Raw genomic sequence first — 15360 nt, 5'->3', positions numbered from 1 at the left:
AATCAGTATGGTGTCTTCTGACTGTCACAGCGTGATGTGAGGACAAAAGGGGCTGTAGAAGATGCACTAGCAGAGCTGACCTGGAGGTCAAGTGCATAGAGCTGGGTTTTTTCCCCCTTCCACTCCTGCTACCTCCAGCTGCCTGTGAACAAACAGTCTGCCCCTTGCCATGGGCAAAAACCTCACCAGATGCATTTGTACAGCCTCCAAGGAGGCTGCTGGTGTCATCCCATCAAGGAGAAACCGAGAGGCAGATCAGAGGAGAGGAGGGCTGCTTGGCTGCGCGTTGTCTTGGTGGCCAGGCAAAGCAGGCTGGAGGAGGGAAACGCACCTTTCTGTGCCTGGGCACTACTCTGGCAATAGTCCCTGTCCCAGTGACACCCAGCACAGCTTCACTGCTGGTGCCGTACAGCTGTCAGCAATCCTTGTACTCAGCACTGCTGGGACGAGGATCCCATTGGGTGCCCTTCTCTCAACTACTCACCTTGAAGTGGAAGATGCCTGGATTGAGAAGGGCTGCATCCAGCATCTTTTTTCAGAGGAGCAAGGCTCTGCTTCTTCCTGGAGCCTATTACTGAAAGAAACCAGGACAGCAGCAGAGAAGGGAAATACAAGAGCAGAGGTTTGGGTCGAAACAGGGAGCTCCCCAGGCCAGCCATAGATGGGCAACTTTGCCTTTAACTTCTGCAGGACCCTGCAGCACACAGGCTGCATACAGGCCACCGTCTCTTTCCCTGGATGATCTCCAACAAACACAGTCTGTGGTGCTATGAAAGACCATTTGGGGATGGAGCAGAGGTTTGGAGCTCTCTGACAAAGCCTGAGCTTCTGATGTCACAGCTCTGGAAATCACGCCTAATTGTGAGCTTAAGTCATGGGCAGATAAAGTAAGGTTTTTCCCTTCTCTCCCCTTCCCAGGATGACATGGTGCTGCCTTCATCCCTACTTGGCTCATCTTTCAGCAAGTCCTTACAAGCACCCTCAGTGAGACAAAGAAATCAGAGTGGGAGAGGCCAGGCAGGATAATGTGTTTCTAGTCCACCATGTGTGGGATGCTTACTTAAAAACGTTGTCACCCTACAGCTATAGCCCTGTCTCCAGAACAGGACCAGAATCTTCCCATTAGCAGCAGAAGATGCCCTGTGGGATATGTTCCACACACACACAAAAAGCACTGCAGGACCTGGCTCCTCTTGTATTTATTTGTTATGATATGAGGTTCGGCTACTGTTACACTGTCCTCAAACTCCAGGCAAAGACAGTAGAGCTGATAATGCACAACACCGCCGTAGGCACTGTCTGGGGGAAATCTGAGCCCTGACAGCTGGAGGGTTACAGAGGGCAGCTGGGGTTTGCTGGTAGGATGATGCTCTAGTCACTAAAACCAGGAAGCAGAGCCTTTCCCAATCATCCTCTTCAGATCTGGACGGGGGGGTGGGAATGGGAATTGGAATGGGAATGGGAATGGGAATGGATACAGGTGTCTCACCCTCCACATAGTCAGCTACTCCGTAGCATTTGAGGAGCAACTGCCACTGCACACCTCACTGGAAACACATGCTTATGGCTAGAAGAATGGAAATAAATACTAAAGTAGATAAAGAGCTAACCCAGCCATATTAATTTTTTTTGTACCACTACTTGTTTTCCGCATATGATTCAACACCTGATTGCATCCAGTTCAACAACTGACTGCAATGCTTGGGCAATATTGTCTCTGGGATCCAATGACTCTGGGCAGATGCGGCTGGATTCCGTTGAACCACAAAGTCTTCAAAACATGACATTCACATTATATTAGCCACGAGGTGGGCTAAAGACTTCCCTGTTGCTGTTTGCAATTGGTGGAGACAACTCAGGGGAGCTATTTCTGTGGATCAGGTTTTGCTATCTCCTTCGCTATTCAGAGTCAAACTGAATTCAGGAGTAAGTGCATGGAAAGCAGTGCAAGAGAAAATATCTTTGGTTCTATACTGCCCTCATTCCTGCCTTTCAAGATCTCAAAAACCCTGAAGATGTGCTGCCAGGAATAACATGGTCAGTGCGGGGCCAGCGTCTGTGAAGGGCTTGGCAAGGCTTCTGACACCCCCGCTGTGTTAAACACCAGTTTGACTCACAGGCGGTGTCACTGTCTTCTGGGGAGTTGAGTGACAGAATCAGGCCACACCTAGAAAAGAAGTACATTGCTGCCCAAGTCTAACTCCCCATTGTTGAAACTCACGAAGGAGGCCTGAAAATCCCGATCCTTTTTTTAATCTATGTGTCTTTGCATTTATTGTTTTGTTGCTGAGCCTTTCGGGTAATCTTGGATCACAGTTGTAACATCTTCTCCACGACCAGGAGGTATATTCTATGTGAAAGTCAGTGCAGCTTCCTAAAAATGCCAGCTACCATCGGACTTGCAGAACTACCATGAGACCTGGCACCAGTATTGCATACGCTCCCACAGGGCACAGGCTGGCTCCGTTCATCATACACCAGCTACCGAGTGTGTCAGCATTTTGAAGGAACAAAAGAAAGCCATGTTTCAATCTGAAAATCTACTGGGAAATACTGGCATGCTTAGATCTGAGAAATGAGAAAGAGGAGATGCACTTTTTCATCCCTTTGTTCACTCTCACACCATTATTTGTGCAGTCACTGCCACGCAGAGGATTCAGGTCTTTCTCCTGCTCTACAAGGGGGTGCTCACTTGCAGAATGAAAAAAGAGCTGACCGAGGAGGAGGGAGATGGGTATGCAGCAGATGGACCAAGATTTTGCTGTTGGTGGAGTTCTCAGATTTGCTTTCCTCCCCCTTGGACCTGCCTGAAATCTGTCATTCAGGAGTAACAGACCCAAAATGTGAGGCCTTGAGGCAAGCCGGTTTCGGGCACCAACAGCGTATCTTTAGGAGGGAAGATGTTGCAAATACTGATGAGCCTTAAAGTACAAATGTGCAACAAAACAAGTGTCTGGAGCAGAGCAAAGCATTCACCTTTGGAATACTGGTACCTAATCATTCGCAGAGCACTGCTTGCCCCGTTCCTTCCACGCTGCCGAGGTGCCACAGGAGCTGCCGCCGCGGGAGCGTACAGGACCCGTGCCAATGCCTCCACCAGCACCCCTGCAGCAGCTCCCTGGGCCGCTGCGGGGTGTGAGGGCCCTCGTGGCGAGCTCACGCGCTCCCGGCTCGGCAAGGCCCCGCGCGCCACCCCCGCCCGCGCCCGGGCTGCCACGCGCGCCCGGCGCGGGAGCGGCTCCCCACGCCCCGCCCCGGCAACGGCCGCGTCCCCGGCGACCGGCGGCGGGTGGCGGGTCGGCCGGGCCGTTCGTACCCCGTTCCCCGCCACTGTGGGCAGGGACAGCCGGCAGAAGCGGCGGGCGAAACCCCCTGGGCCGAGGGGCGCGGAGGGGCTGCCGGCGTCCCCCTCCCGCTCACCTCGCGTCGCCTCGGCGGACCCGCGACGACCCCCGCCCCCGGCACTTTGCAGGTCATCTCCGTAACCAAGCGGCCGGGCTGGAGAGTCCCTCTCGGGGACCCTGGCGAGGGGCTTCGCCGGGAGGAGGGAGCCTAGGGTCGCGCCACCGGCAGGTCAGGGCGCTGGGCTGCGGGGGCTGGCGAGGGGCTGGCTGCATTTAGCAGCAGCCAGATGCTTTCCTCGCCCCCCGGGGGTGAGGGGCTCCTCTCCCAGTCTCCGGGGGCTGACACGGCCGGGCCAGCTGCGCCCAGTGGCGAGGGCTGCGGTGGGTGATGCTCGGGTCCAACAGTGCTTTCGTGTTTCTGGCATCCCTTTGGGGCAGTGACCCTTACCTGGTCCTGCCAAAGGATAGCCAGGGCACAGTGTTAGCCCTTCGCACTGCCTGGATTACAGTGATGACATTAACCATATTCCCAAATGGCCGGCTGGCCTCATTCTGCCCGATCTCCTGTTACAGACAAATTCTATTATATCTGAAGCTAAATAGATTCTGCATTTGGCATGCCATTTTTGTTTTTAAACTTACTTAAAGCCCATTGCAGAGACTCAGCCCCTTGATGAGCCTGCAGTGTGCTGTCTTAATGCACACTTAGCAAAGCCTTTCAAAATGCAAGGGAGCATGTCAAGTCTCGGCAGATAGTGGAGGGATCAGCGGTGTTAGCCAGCACTAGGGACCGCTTGCCAATGTCCCCACTAGCCTGCCTGGAGCAGACGTGACAGCTCAAAGGCCAGGACACCTGCAGAACAGCTGGCATTTTCAGGGTGCTGCTGCAGTGACCTGAGACCTTCCTCCATTTCTGGGTAGACTGAGCTTCAGTGCAAATGCGATCTCAGATGGGGCATAACGACTCTCAGAAAGAATTTCTCCTGCACTTACAGACTCTCCATTAAACGCAGTGTTTACAGTTGCTCCATTTCTTGGATTATGGTACTACTGGTAGGAGGCATCAGGCAAAGGTCACTGGTTTCCATGCAACTCTTCTTTTTTGGTCTCTGTGGGCTTTGGTGTGAATCAAAAGAGCAGAAATCTTTTATTTCCAGATCAAAACAGGTTCAACTGAAGGTTTGTTAGGCATGCTAGTAGCAGCGTAAGTTGGCTGCGTCAGTGGATTTCTGAAAGATCAGCTTCTTCCTGGGAGAGGAAGTGTGGTTTGGTTTTTTTAGAAGTTTTAGTATCATTTACCTTTCAGCCTAACCTGGGTGTTAAATGACATAAACTGGGAATTTACTATGTGACCCCATTCATTGTATATCTTTTAGTAAAGCCTTCTTAGCGTAGGTGACTGATGTGCGCGTAGAGTGGGTGGGAAGGAGCATGCGTTAACGCTGTTGACTTGGCTTGTTGATACTGAATTACAGCGCTTCTCTGGTGTTTAAATACATGCTTAGCAAACCCAGCTGTGGGAACTGGCTTGATGTGTTAGCTCTGGCTGAGTGAGACTCCTGCAGCCAAGGTGAAGGGGATGCAGCGGTGAAAGAGGCCCTTCCCCTGGTGGCAAGCACCCCTGGGGTGTGCTTACCATGCTGGGTGGTGGGAATGGATGCAGTGCGAGCGGTGACTCAGCGTGAGACTCAGCCGCCCCCCCCTCCCGGCACCGCAGTCGTGGGGTTGATTCAGTTACCTTGTGGGCTGGCTGTCGCATGCCGGCAGCCGTGCTCTTGCTGGCTTCACAGCACCGCGTGCCGAGTGGGGATGGCAGAGTCAGCTGAGCTGACTTGTTGTGGAGCTCAGGTCTAGGAAAAGCTCCTCAGCATCCCGGTTACCGACACCCCTAGCTGCCTGCCTCTTTTTTGGGGCCATGCAACATTGGGGCTGGGTAGCACACACCAGCTGACCTCCCGCTGCAGGCGAGCTTCGCTCAATGACCTTCATCCAATGTATTGAGGGGCTGCTCTGTTTTTAGAGCTGAGTTTTGCCTCTGCCTGAGGGCAGCAGTGTCTCCTGCTTGGTCTCCAGGAGCCCCTTTGGCAGTCCCACATGCACCATAGGTTACGTACCCTCTAAAAATCAATCTGCCATCAGTAAACTGGCAATCAGATCATCTGCTGGAATGCAGCCATGAAATAATCCTATGCCACCAATGCTAGTGGCTTTCACCAACAGCTGGCCTTTAACGATTGCTTCCAAAAGGTCAGGAAAGCCATCAGAAGCTCCAATTAGCTGTGACTGGCCTGGGGGACAAATGCTTTTTGGATAGGACAAAGGACTGAGCAAGGAGAAAACATTTTTTCCAGTCACTCCTCCTCTATTAATGCCACCTCACTGCCATCCGGCTGTGCTTTGCTCTTCTGCTGAAGTCTATCAAGCACCAAGAGCTGGGTTTCAGCTGGGTCAGCGTGCTGTGGAGAATCAGGCCTCTTCCCTTCTCCTTCAATGGTGGCCCACCATCACAGCACCTTCCTTTGGAGGCAGGGAGCTTCACAGAGAAAGGACTCCCAGTCCTCACATCTGCCTGTCACCCATTCCTTCTCCTTCCACCCACCCTCCTTCAGACCTTTTTCTACAGCCTTTGCCTTTCTCATCCATATACCAGTGCCTCCCAGGAAACACAGCTTCTCTGCCCTTGGCATCCTTCATCCTCCTGCTTTGTACATACTGGAGGATACCCTGCCACTGCCATCCCCGCCCTTTCCTCACTCTCATTCTGAAATGGTTACTCTCTTCTCAGACCTGCTTCAAGTGCATCTGCAGAAGCCTTTGCTGACATATTTGCTGCAGTACAGCATGAATCATTTTGCTGCCCTCCTCTAGTTCTCGGCATTTCACAGATCTCCTCTCTCCCAGCTTTTGTCAGTTCCTTTGCAGGCCCTTCCTCAGATGTCTTCTGGAGGGGGAAGGAGCAGATGGAAGAACACTAGCAAAGCCAGCTGCAAAGCTTTCAGGGAGAGGGGAGCCTGTGCTGACTGAGGCAGCACAAACTGGGAGGGCAGAGGAGAAGGGAGCAGCCTGGTGCAGGGGAAGGACACAAGACATGTCATCTGGGGAGTACTGTCTGGCTCATGGCCTTCACAAGGGAAGAACTGATTGAGATCAAAGCACTGTTCAGCTGAGGGATGTTGTGGCACAAGATACTACCTGGCAGTTATCTTCTGTGCAGGATGTTACCACAGGATCCTTTTGACTCTGCTGTGGTGCAAGGTCACCTTTGCCCTGAGACATCCTCTTAGTCTTTCACAGAATCACAGAATGGTAGGGGTTGGAAGGGACCTCTGGAGATCATCTTGTCCAACCCCCCTGCTTGAGCAGGTACACCTAGAGCAGGGGGCACAGGAATGTGTTCCTGCCAGAACGTGTTCTGGTAGGTTGACCCTGGCTGGACACCAGGTGCCCACCAAACCCACTCTATCACTCCTCTCCTCAGCTGGACAGTGGAGAGAAAACACAACGAAAGGCTCGTGGGTCGAGGTAAGGACAGGGAGTTCTCTCAGCAGTTACCATCACGGGCAAAACAGAGTAGACTTGGGGAAATCAGTTTCATTTATTACCAATCAAATCAGAGTAGGATAATGAGAAATAAAACCAAATCTTCAGAACACCTTCCCCTCCCCCCCAGTCTTCCCAGGCTTAATTTCACTCCCAATTTCTCTACGTCCTCCCTGCCAGCAGTGCAGGGTGACAGGGAATGGGGCTTGTGGTCAGTCCATCACATGCTGTCTCTGCCGCTCCTTCCACCTCAGAGGCATGACTCCTCACACTCCTCCCCAGCTCCAGCATGGGTTGCCTGCCGCAGGAGACAGTCCTCCACAAACTTCTCCAGTGTGAGGGCTTCCCATGGGCTGCAGTGCCAGCACAGGTCCCCCACAGAGTCACAAGTCCTGCCAGGAAACCTGCTCCAGAGTGGGCTCCTCTCTCCATGGGTCCACAGGTCCTGCCAGGAGCCTGCTCCAGCATGGGCTTCCCATGGGGTCACAGCTTCCTTTGGGCATCTGAAGGTCTGGGAAAGCTCCATAGAACTAACAGGACTGGGCATCTTACCTTCCGCTCCAGGCTGGTTCTTTTAGCTCATATCTGCTTAGGCTCAGTGTGGTCTGAACAGGTCTGACCCACCTCCCTAGTTAATGGATGTTTGGAAGGAGTTCAGCTGGTGAGTAATTGCAAAAAGCAGAAAAAAAACCCTGAATACACTTACAGTGTATTAATCTGTAAAGCATCTGTCTTTGAAGAGCCATAAGAACAGGCATACTGGATCAAACCACGGGGTGGTGTCACCCAGTATCCCATCTCTGACAGTGCCTAGAAGCATATGCCTGGACAGGAGTAGAAAAACAATGCAAGTATATGTGTTTCTTTCCTCCAGCACTCTCCTTCCCTCCAGCTATGTTCAACTCACACTGAACTAGATGCAGTTCCTGTGCACTGAATCATTCTCAGTGGGTTTCTCTTCCACGGACTTGTCCTGGAACTTGCACAGACCCTCAGCATCCACAACACCCTGTGGCAAGGAATTCTCCAGTTCAACTGCAGACCGTGTGAAGAACCACCACTTTCCTTTGCTTTAAACCCAGCTCCTGCCAGCTTCACCTATTTCTTTTATCAGAAAAGACAGTAAATAATCAATGCCTGCCCGTCCTCCTCAACAGCACTCTGAATTAACACCATGTTATTATCTACTTAATACACATGGTACCTAGAGACCTCTTTGTACAGGGCAGTGTATAAAGATAAGGCTGAATAATAGTTGTTTTGCTGTAGTGCCTCGGGTCCAAGGAGAGGAGGCAGGCAAAGGGCAGGGGCCAAGTGCATTACAGGAGACCAGTGTGAGCAGACCATTCTTATCACTGGTCTCTTTCTAAAGTTACCTTTCTCTTTTGCAGGCAACCCAGCTGGAAAATGTGGTGGTGACTCTCAAGCAATTTTCATCTTGCTTCTCCTGAAGGAGAAGTGGGTCCTCAGCAGGATGCAGCAGCCAGCAGCCCGTGGCAGGAGCACAGCCACTCCCTCGCTGTATCCATTCCAGGACAGATTTGCCGCTGGCTTGAACTATACACACCGCATCATTGAGGATCCTGAGTGGACCCTCGCCACTGTCCCCCACCTCACTGAGCTCTGCCTCCAGAACATTGTGCACAATTTCAAAAGTAAGCTGGAGCGCGTTTTCCCTGGGGCACACGGAGAGAGAGAGTCAGTCCCAGAGAGCGGAGGGTCAACAAGGCAGGCAGATGCATCTGAAAGGCAGAGTGTGGTAGCAGCCCTGCCAAAGGAACAGATGGGGAGGAATATCCCCTCAGGCAGCCAGTTAAACAAACTGTTTAGTTGCTAAGTATGTGCTTGCACACTCCAGGGATGGCTGTAGTCCTCTGGGCTCCTATCCAGGATGTGCCTCTGTCCTAGCCTTGTCCTATCGTTTCTTCTTCCTTCCCTGCCCTGCTGGACTCGCTTACCGACTCGCTTACCTCAACCGTGGCTGGGGCTGTGGAGTCACTGTTTCCTCTTGACTCATGCATGCATTACGGTAGCACTTGGGGATGGAGCCCCGTTGTGCTGAGTGCTGTACAAAGAGATGGAGAAATGCTCCCTGCTCAGAGGACTTACCGTCTCAGCATACATATTATGCTTACAGTCTCAGGCCTTCTCCACGGCTTTTGGTGGTGATGTGGCAAGTTATATTCTCAGGAAGGGAAGGTGCTTTTGAAGCAGGTGGACTGATGAAACATAGCAAAATGGAAAAAGCATGTGTCATCTGGGAACCGAATGGGAGAGGGAAAGAAAGGGCCTACCTGTCTTTTTGGCACACTCAGTGAAGTGGCAGCAAGGACCAAAAATAGGTCTAAAGCTGTGTCCGTATTGGGACTGTAAGACGGTACAGAGTTCCTCAGAGCTGCCTTACACCAGGAGCTGATGGTACTTGGGAGTCTAAGCTGGGACACCCTTGCACCCCTATCAGCCTGGTCAGTCAGGCCAATTCCAAACAGATTGGACCTACGTTGTGCGCACATAAAAGCAGTGTGCTCGGTGCCTTGGGGACCCTTATGCTATTACCTGAGCTGTGCAGCTGCATCTTGCCCACTGCTGTGGCCTGAGTAAGCCCAAGTGAAGGTAGCATAGTTCTGCCCATACATGTTCCACATCTGCTTGTGTTGTGGGACTTCGCAGAGAAGGTCACTGCAGTGCAGCTGTAGGACACTGGAGAATAGACTCCAGGAACAGGCTGTGGTAAAACCCTGGGTGTCATTAGGAAAGAAATGCCACCATGAGAGGAAATATAAAGCTAACCCCATTTTGTGTCTCAAAATTGGATTTCCCATGCTCAAATAGACCTCTCCACTGATTATTTCTGTTACTCAACACTACTGCGTACATGGCACCAAACATTCATGGTATCAGTATGCATGGCTTTTCTCTGACATTCTTACCACAAAGAACTTCCACTAGACAGAAGCCAGCTGAGACTTAGGGCAAGCATCAGGAAAGAGACTAAGAGGAGAAAGCTCCTGGGAAAAGAGAACTTTTATTTAAACAAGGTGGATCTAAAGGCTAAGAGTGCGTCACATTGGAAAGGAACAGGAACCAATTTGGTGTACGACAGGCAGAATTAAGATAAAAAGGCACAAGGACTTGCATGAAGAGCATAAAGACAGTTGTTCTCAAATATCATCCTTCAATATGCTTAGAAACCAAAGGGAGAAAGTTCAGTAAATGACAACGCAAGCTTTCCCATTGCTGTAAGCCTGAACTAGCTCTCCTGGGAGCAGAAGTCCTGCTCTGAATATAAACTGCATTCAAACTAAATTTAAACTGGGACCTAAGTTTCTGATGCAGTTCTAAAACATTATGGGAGTAAACCCAATTACGCTCATGTTTTATTGTAAAAGTTAGAAATCCTACACAGAAATGTAGGATATTAATCCTACATATTTTCTGCCAGCTTAGCTCTCTGCACGAGCTTCTGGCAACTGAGAAGAGAGCAGAGAGGAGGGCATGGGCACACAGCTGGGGGCCCAGGCAGAACCACAGTGCCAGCCATGGTTCCTACAGCCCAGACCAACTTCTCCTTCTCTTCATCTCCTCCAGAGAACCCTATTTTGGACCGTCTTCTGCCTGAGCACCAAAGGAAGGTGCTGGACAGGCTACCCACTGGCCTTCCACTTGCTGTGACTGCCAACCTTATAAGTGATGAGGACTACTGGAAGAGATGCTGCATTGAGCGCTGGCAAGTGTGTGACATCTCCAACTATGGAGACAGTTGGAAACGGATGTTCTTTGAACGTCACCTGGAGAACCTCCTGAAATGTTTCATCCCTAACACCACAGACCCCAACCAGGTGCTAGAACTCATCCCCCTCTGCAAAGACTATGTGCGGAAACTGGAGGTTGATCAGTTCCTGCCACCAGTGCAGGAGGATCAAAAGGAGGAGAGGGATGACCTCTCTGTTACAGGGAGTGATTTTGGATTTGGCGAGGTCTCAATGCATCACTATGACCTGGGAGACCTCATTACTGCTCTCCCTCACCTTGAAGAGCTTCATCTCACTTATGGCGTAAAGGACTGTGGCATGAACTTTGAGTGGAACCTCTTTAACTTCACCCACCAGGACTGCAGCAACCTGGCTGTCGCCGTGAAGATGTGCCATAACTTGAAAGTAACGTATCCCAAACTGAACCTTCCTTCCTCAGTTAGGTCTTCAAATTGCCCAGGGATAGAAACCCAGGAACCAGTTTTGCTTGCTGGCAGCACCCTTCCTTTTGCAAGTTGCAGTCTGGCAGAGAGCAGAGATGTTAACTTGCTGGCCTAGTGCTGAGTATCTTGTTCTGCATATGTCCTTGTTAGAACAGGTTGTCAGAGGGTCGGTGAGAAAAATACATTGTTCCCACAAAACATGTTCCTTGTAGCGCAAAAGAAAGCAACAGTCCTGTTTTAACTCCTCACATAGTTCTGGGAAGGAGAGGAGAAGCACAGAGAGAGCTTTTCATAAGGAGTTTTTGGTAGTTATGCTCAGTAAATACATGTCAACACGCCCCCGAGTAGCAGAGAGCCCCAGGAAGAGCATGGGGTCTTCCTTCCTGGCACTAACACCATCTTTAGTGCTGTGGCAACTTCAGTGCAGATACTCAGCCCCTCCAAAATATCAGCAGGCATTGCTATCCAGAGTGCAGCCAGAGCAAGCTGGCTGAACACACTCTCCAAAGATTGGCATGCTTTGGGAAATATTTGTCTGCTTGGCCTCATAAATAACCTTCATAAATTACCTCTCCTGTGGCTATTAAGGTGCCCTGGCCATGGAGGACATTGCCCTTCACAGAGAGCACTGAGGTTACCACCAGTGCATGTGCTCATTCAGTGTTCGACTGTGATCTGGGTGAGTTCTGCTGTTGCTCTGTAGGTGTTTGGGCAGCTTCATCTCGTTTTAATTTAGCTTCCTGTGTCAGAGATCCCATGGAGTCAGAGCAGAGGAACAGGCATCTCCAGGAGATGAACCATTTCTCCCTAGAATAGGCATGGGACATCAGTGGCATGCCCTGCCTGCTGGAAGTATGGGCCCACTGTAAAACAAACTACTTGAGCCTATTGGCTAAAGGTGTCTGAAGTGAAGGGAGATGAATCCTTTCTGTTGGACCATGGGCTTAACTCCCTTGAGGTCTTGTACAAAGCTGGCTGTTTTAATGCCCTGTCCTTTATTCCCACAGGTTTTCAAGCTGACACGAAGCAAAGTGGATGATGACAAGACCAGGCTGCTGGTCCATAACTTGCTGGATCACCCCTGCTTGGTGGAGCTGAACTTGTCCCACAATCTCATCGGGGACAAGGGGGCAAAAGCTGTTGGCAAGCTGATCAACCACAGCAGATTAGAAACCCTCGATCTATGTAACAACCAGATCCATCACCTGGGGGCTCAGGCTCTTGCTCAAGCCCTGGCTGAGAACTCCACCCTGACCTCCCTGAATCTGCGCCTCAACTGCGTGGAGGACAAAGGCGGGGAGGCGATCGGCCGTGCCCTGCTGACCAATACCACCGTGAAGTCCATCCATCTGGGAAGTAATAACCTGTCAGAGCCAACTGCTATGCTTTTCTCCCAGGTCCTGGCTCAGAACACCACCCTGACAAGTATCAACTTCTCATGCAACCACCTGGGGCTGGTAAGAGAAACCCCATCTCCTCACAGTTTGTGAGCCTGCATGGTAGCCTTGCAAAGCAGATGCTGAGCCTGCCCTGCCTCGAAGCTGCAGAGGCAAATGCATCCCTCACTTTCTAATCTTGCTGCGATAACAATCAGTTGCGAGCAGGGAAGAGACTCTAGCAGACAGAATGAAGCAGAAGGACATCTTCTGTGCATGCACACGCATTTATCTCACTCGTTACATCTAGCTCTGTTCACAGGGCTGAATCTGGCTTCCAGGCTTTGGGCTTTTGGGCAGAGGGGGATTTTCCTCCCAGGAAACTGAAAACCAGGGAGTATGTCTGGGAAAAATCACAACCACTTCACACACGTGGGAGTAGATACTAATGATAGGCGGCATGAGACAAGGGCCTTATGCATAGCCTCTGTGCTTTGGATCTGCTGTGCCATCTGTCACTCAGCAGCACACAGACAGTGTCACCCTTCCCAGAAACTCTCCTGTCCGTCACACACTCAGAAGAGACTGTTAGAAAATTGGCTTGGTTGTTGAGCTCCTTTAACTCACCCTGCAGGTCTGGAGCGGTGCAGTAGGTCAAAACTGTCATGTCTGGGTGCTTGGAAGTGGCTCCTAAACCACAGGCTTACATTTTCTAGGAAGAGAAGGATCCACAGATCTTGCTACATCTCTAAGAGCTGCAGCACGCAACATGCCCACAAACCAGACCACTTCTCTTCTGCTGATTAAAAAGAGCTTTAGAAATCTGAAATTAGACAGCCAAATGCAATCACGCTGGCTTTTAAACTTTCTGCATTGCCTCAATTTTTCTCACTGCCACAATAAAGAGACAGCAAGACCAGCTGTCCCTGCTGGCAGGAATATTGGCATCAATGCGTTTGACAATGGTTTTAAAAGGATTTGATGGCAGAAAACCTTTTGTGAGTTCTGAGTTTTATGATCCTGGACGTGGCGTACCATTTGAGTTAAATGATATAAGGGGGCAAAGGTTGGAGAGGATAGAAGGATTTTTGCTTAGTAAATAATAATCTCTATGCCTAGCATCTTCCTTCTGATGAGCTCTCCTATGATGAGCTCCTTCTGATGAGCTCTTCCCATTTGCGAACCTCCACAGCAGCCCAATATGTGGGCCGGTAGTATTACCTTTGGGGCAATGGGGGTCTTTGCTAGAGATGCATCAAATTCTGACCTCTGTACCCCATTTAAAAAAAGTCTCCTTCCTGGTCCTTTTTGCTCCGTCCTTTTTGACAAAAGGTCGAAGAGGCAGGGCACTGGGATGAGGGGACTGCTTGGACGGAGGAGATGGGGGCAGCAGTTGTATTTGGTACCTGAAAGAGAATAGCTGTGGGGGAAAAAAAAGTCAAATTGTCACATCCCTAAAGACAGTGCTTCAGGTAAGGGAGGGAAATGCCCCAAAGTCAGTTGCCCCCATAAGTCTATCTACATCACATTTGCTGTTCCATACAGGCTGGACTTCAGTTGCATGAATTGCTCCCCCCGGGAAGGCCAACCCAACTTGGGAAATGGCATCCAGGCAGGAGGCTTCCAGCACTGGGGCTCTCGGCACTGCCAAGATCAGCTGCAGTGCACTAACCACAGCGCTGTTTGCCCCCACTCAGCAGTGAGCTGGGGACCAGGGGACAGAGGAGAGCAGAGATTCCTCTCAGGTTATCATTGCCAGCTGTGCTAATTAACCAGTGTGAGCTTGAGGACTCCTGACACAGTACCCAGAGGGAGTCACTAGCATGTGTCATATCACTGAGTGCTGCATAAGGTTACACTCCTTCCCTGTGTACCTCTCCTGTATGCAACACTTTGGGCTTGGGCGAAGGCCTTCATCCCTTTTGGAACTATCGCTGGCAACACAAGTTGCCCTGGGGAGGGGGGAAAGGGAGCAAGACGTTTCACTTTTGGATATCCTCCTTTAATCTCTGCTTCTCACCCATTTGCAGGATGGTGGGAAGCAGCTGCTTGACGGGCTGGCGGATAACAAGGCTTTGACTGAGTTTGACCTCCGCCTGGCAGAGGTGGGCCAGGAGACCGAGTACCTCATTCACCAAATTGTGCGGGCCAACCAAGAAGCTGCGAGGCTGGGGTCTCTGCAGCAGCCCCCCGCCAAAACCCTCTGAAGGAAATGTCCCAGAGAGCAACAAGCTTTGCAGGTGCAGTGTTGGAGATACTTCACTTCAGCGGCTTATTTTCATGCGTATTTTTGAGAAACACTCAACTTGTGGCTGCCACTGCAGCCTTTCCCAGATCCCCATCGTCCAACCTGTGTCTTAAAAGGAGGCATTAGACCTCATGGGACTGTAGCAGCACCACAGAAGCAATCTACCTCTTGAGCCCTCTCTCCCACTGCACCCAAGACTATATCTCACCTCCTGTGGTGTTTCTTTTTTGGCTATTGCTCTGCTCAAGGATTTATATGTTTTTATAACAAAATCTGTCTGGAGTCTCAGATATGGGTGATGAAAAGCAAAAAAACTAAATTCAATAAATGATAGGTCTCTCCACCATGGCTTCCTGCTGTGGGTTGCTATGCCTTTGGTAAGTGGTAGCCTGCTTTGCAAACAGGTGAATTCTTTAGAACCAGATGCTTACCTTAACTAGTAGTGCTCTTCTGTGCAAACCTGTCAGAAAAATCTGTGTTTTGCATAACTTCAAGCTAGAGGGGTCCCTGCAGGACTGCTGTCCACATGGCCCACAGGGTTGAAAACAGAGCAGCTTCCTTGGGCTTGGAGGAAAGTGGAACACCTTCCTTCTGCCCCATGGGCTGTGGCCACCTGAGGACAGGACAGGGGATATACCTGATTGCCTTGGTCCTTCA

At 50.8% G+C, this 15360-nt stretch overlaps 1 protein-coding gene across 1 annotated transcript; it reads left to right on the top strand.

The window, feature by feature from the left end:
- Positions 1-8279: 8279 nt before the first annotated feature.
- On the top strand, positions 8280-15071 carry TCTE1 (t-complex-associated-testis-expressed 1). The gene is made up of 4 exons (XM_009512248.2): positions 8280-8539; positions 10473-11041; positions 12087-12536; positions 14486-15071. Exons 1-4 carry the CDS (start codon positions 8359-8361, stop codon positions 14660-14662), a joined length of 1377 nt encoding a protein of 458 aa, XP_009510543.2. The 5' UTR covers positions 8280-8358; the 3' UTR covers positions 14663-15071.
- The last annotated feature ends 289 nt before the right edge of the window (positions 15072-15360 follow it).

Source organism: Phalacrocorax carbo, chromosome 3, assembly GCF_963921805.1.
Source record: "Phalacrocorax carbo chromosome 3, bPhaCar2.1, whole genome shotgun sequence".
Classification (NCBI taxonomy): domain Eukaryota; kingdom Metazoa; phylum Chordata; class Aves; order Suliformes; family Phalacrocoracidae; genus Phalacrocorax; species Phalacrocorax carbo.
Note: the sequence above shows the minus strand (reverse complement) of the source record. Positions and strands in the feature narration are given on the sequence as shown.

Coding starts and splice junctions, on each gene's coding strand:
- TCTE1 (XM_009512248.2), top strand. CDS start 8,359: ATGCAGCAGCCAGCAGCCCGTGGCAGGAGCACAGCCACTCCCTCGCTG. Junction 11,042..12,086: donor AGATGTGCCATAACTTGAAA/GTAACGTATCCC, acceptor TTATTCCCACAG/GTTTTCAAGCTGACACGAAG. Junction 12,537..14,485: donor CATGCAACCACCTGGGGCTG/GTAAGAGAAACC, acceptor ACCCATTTGCAG/GATGGTGGGAAGCAGCTGCT.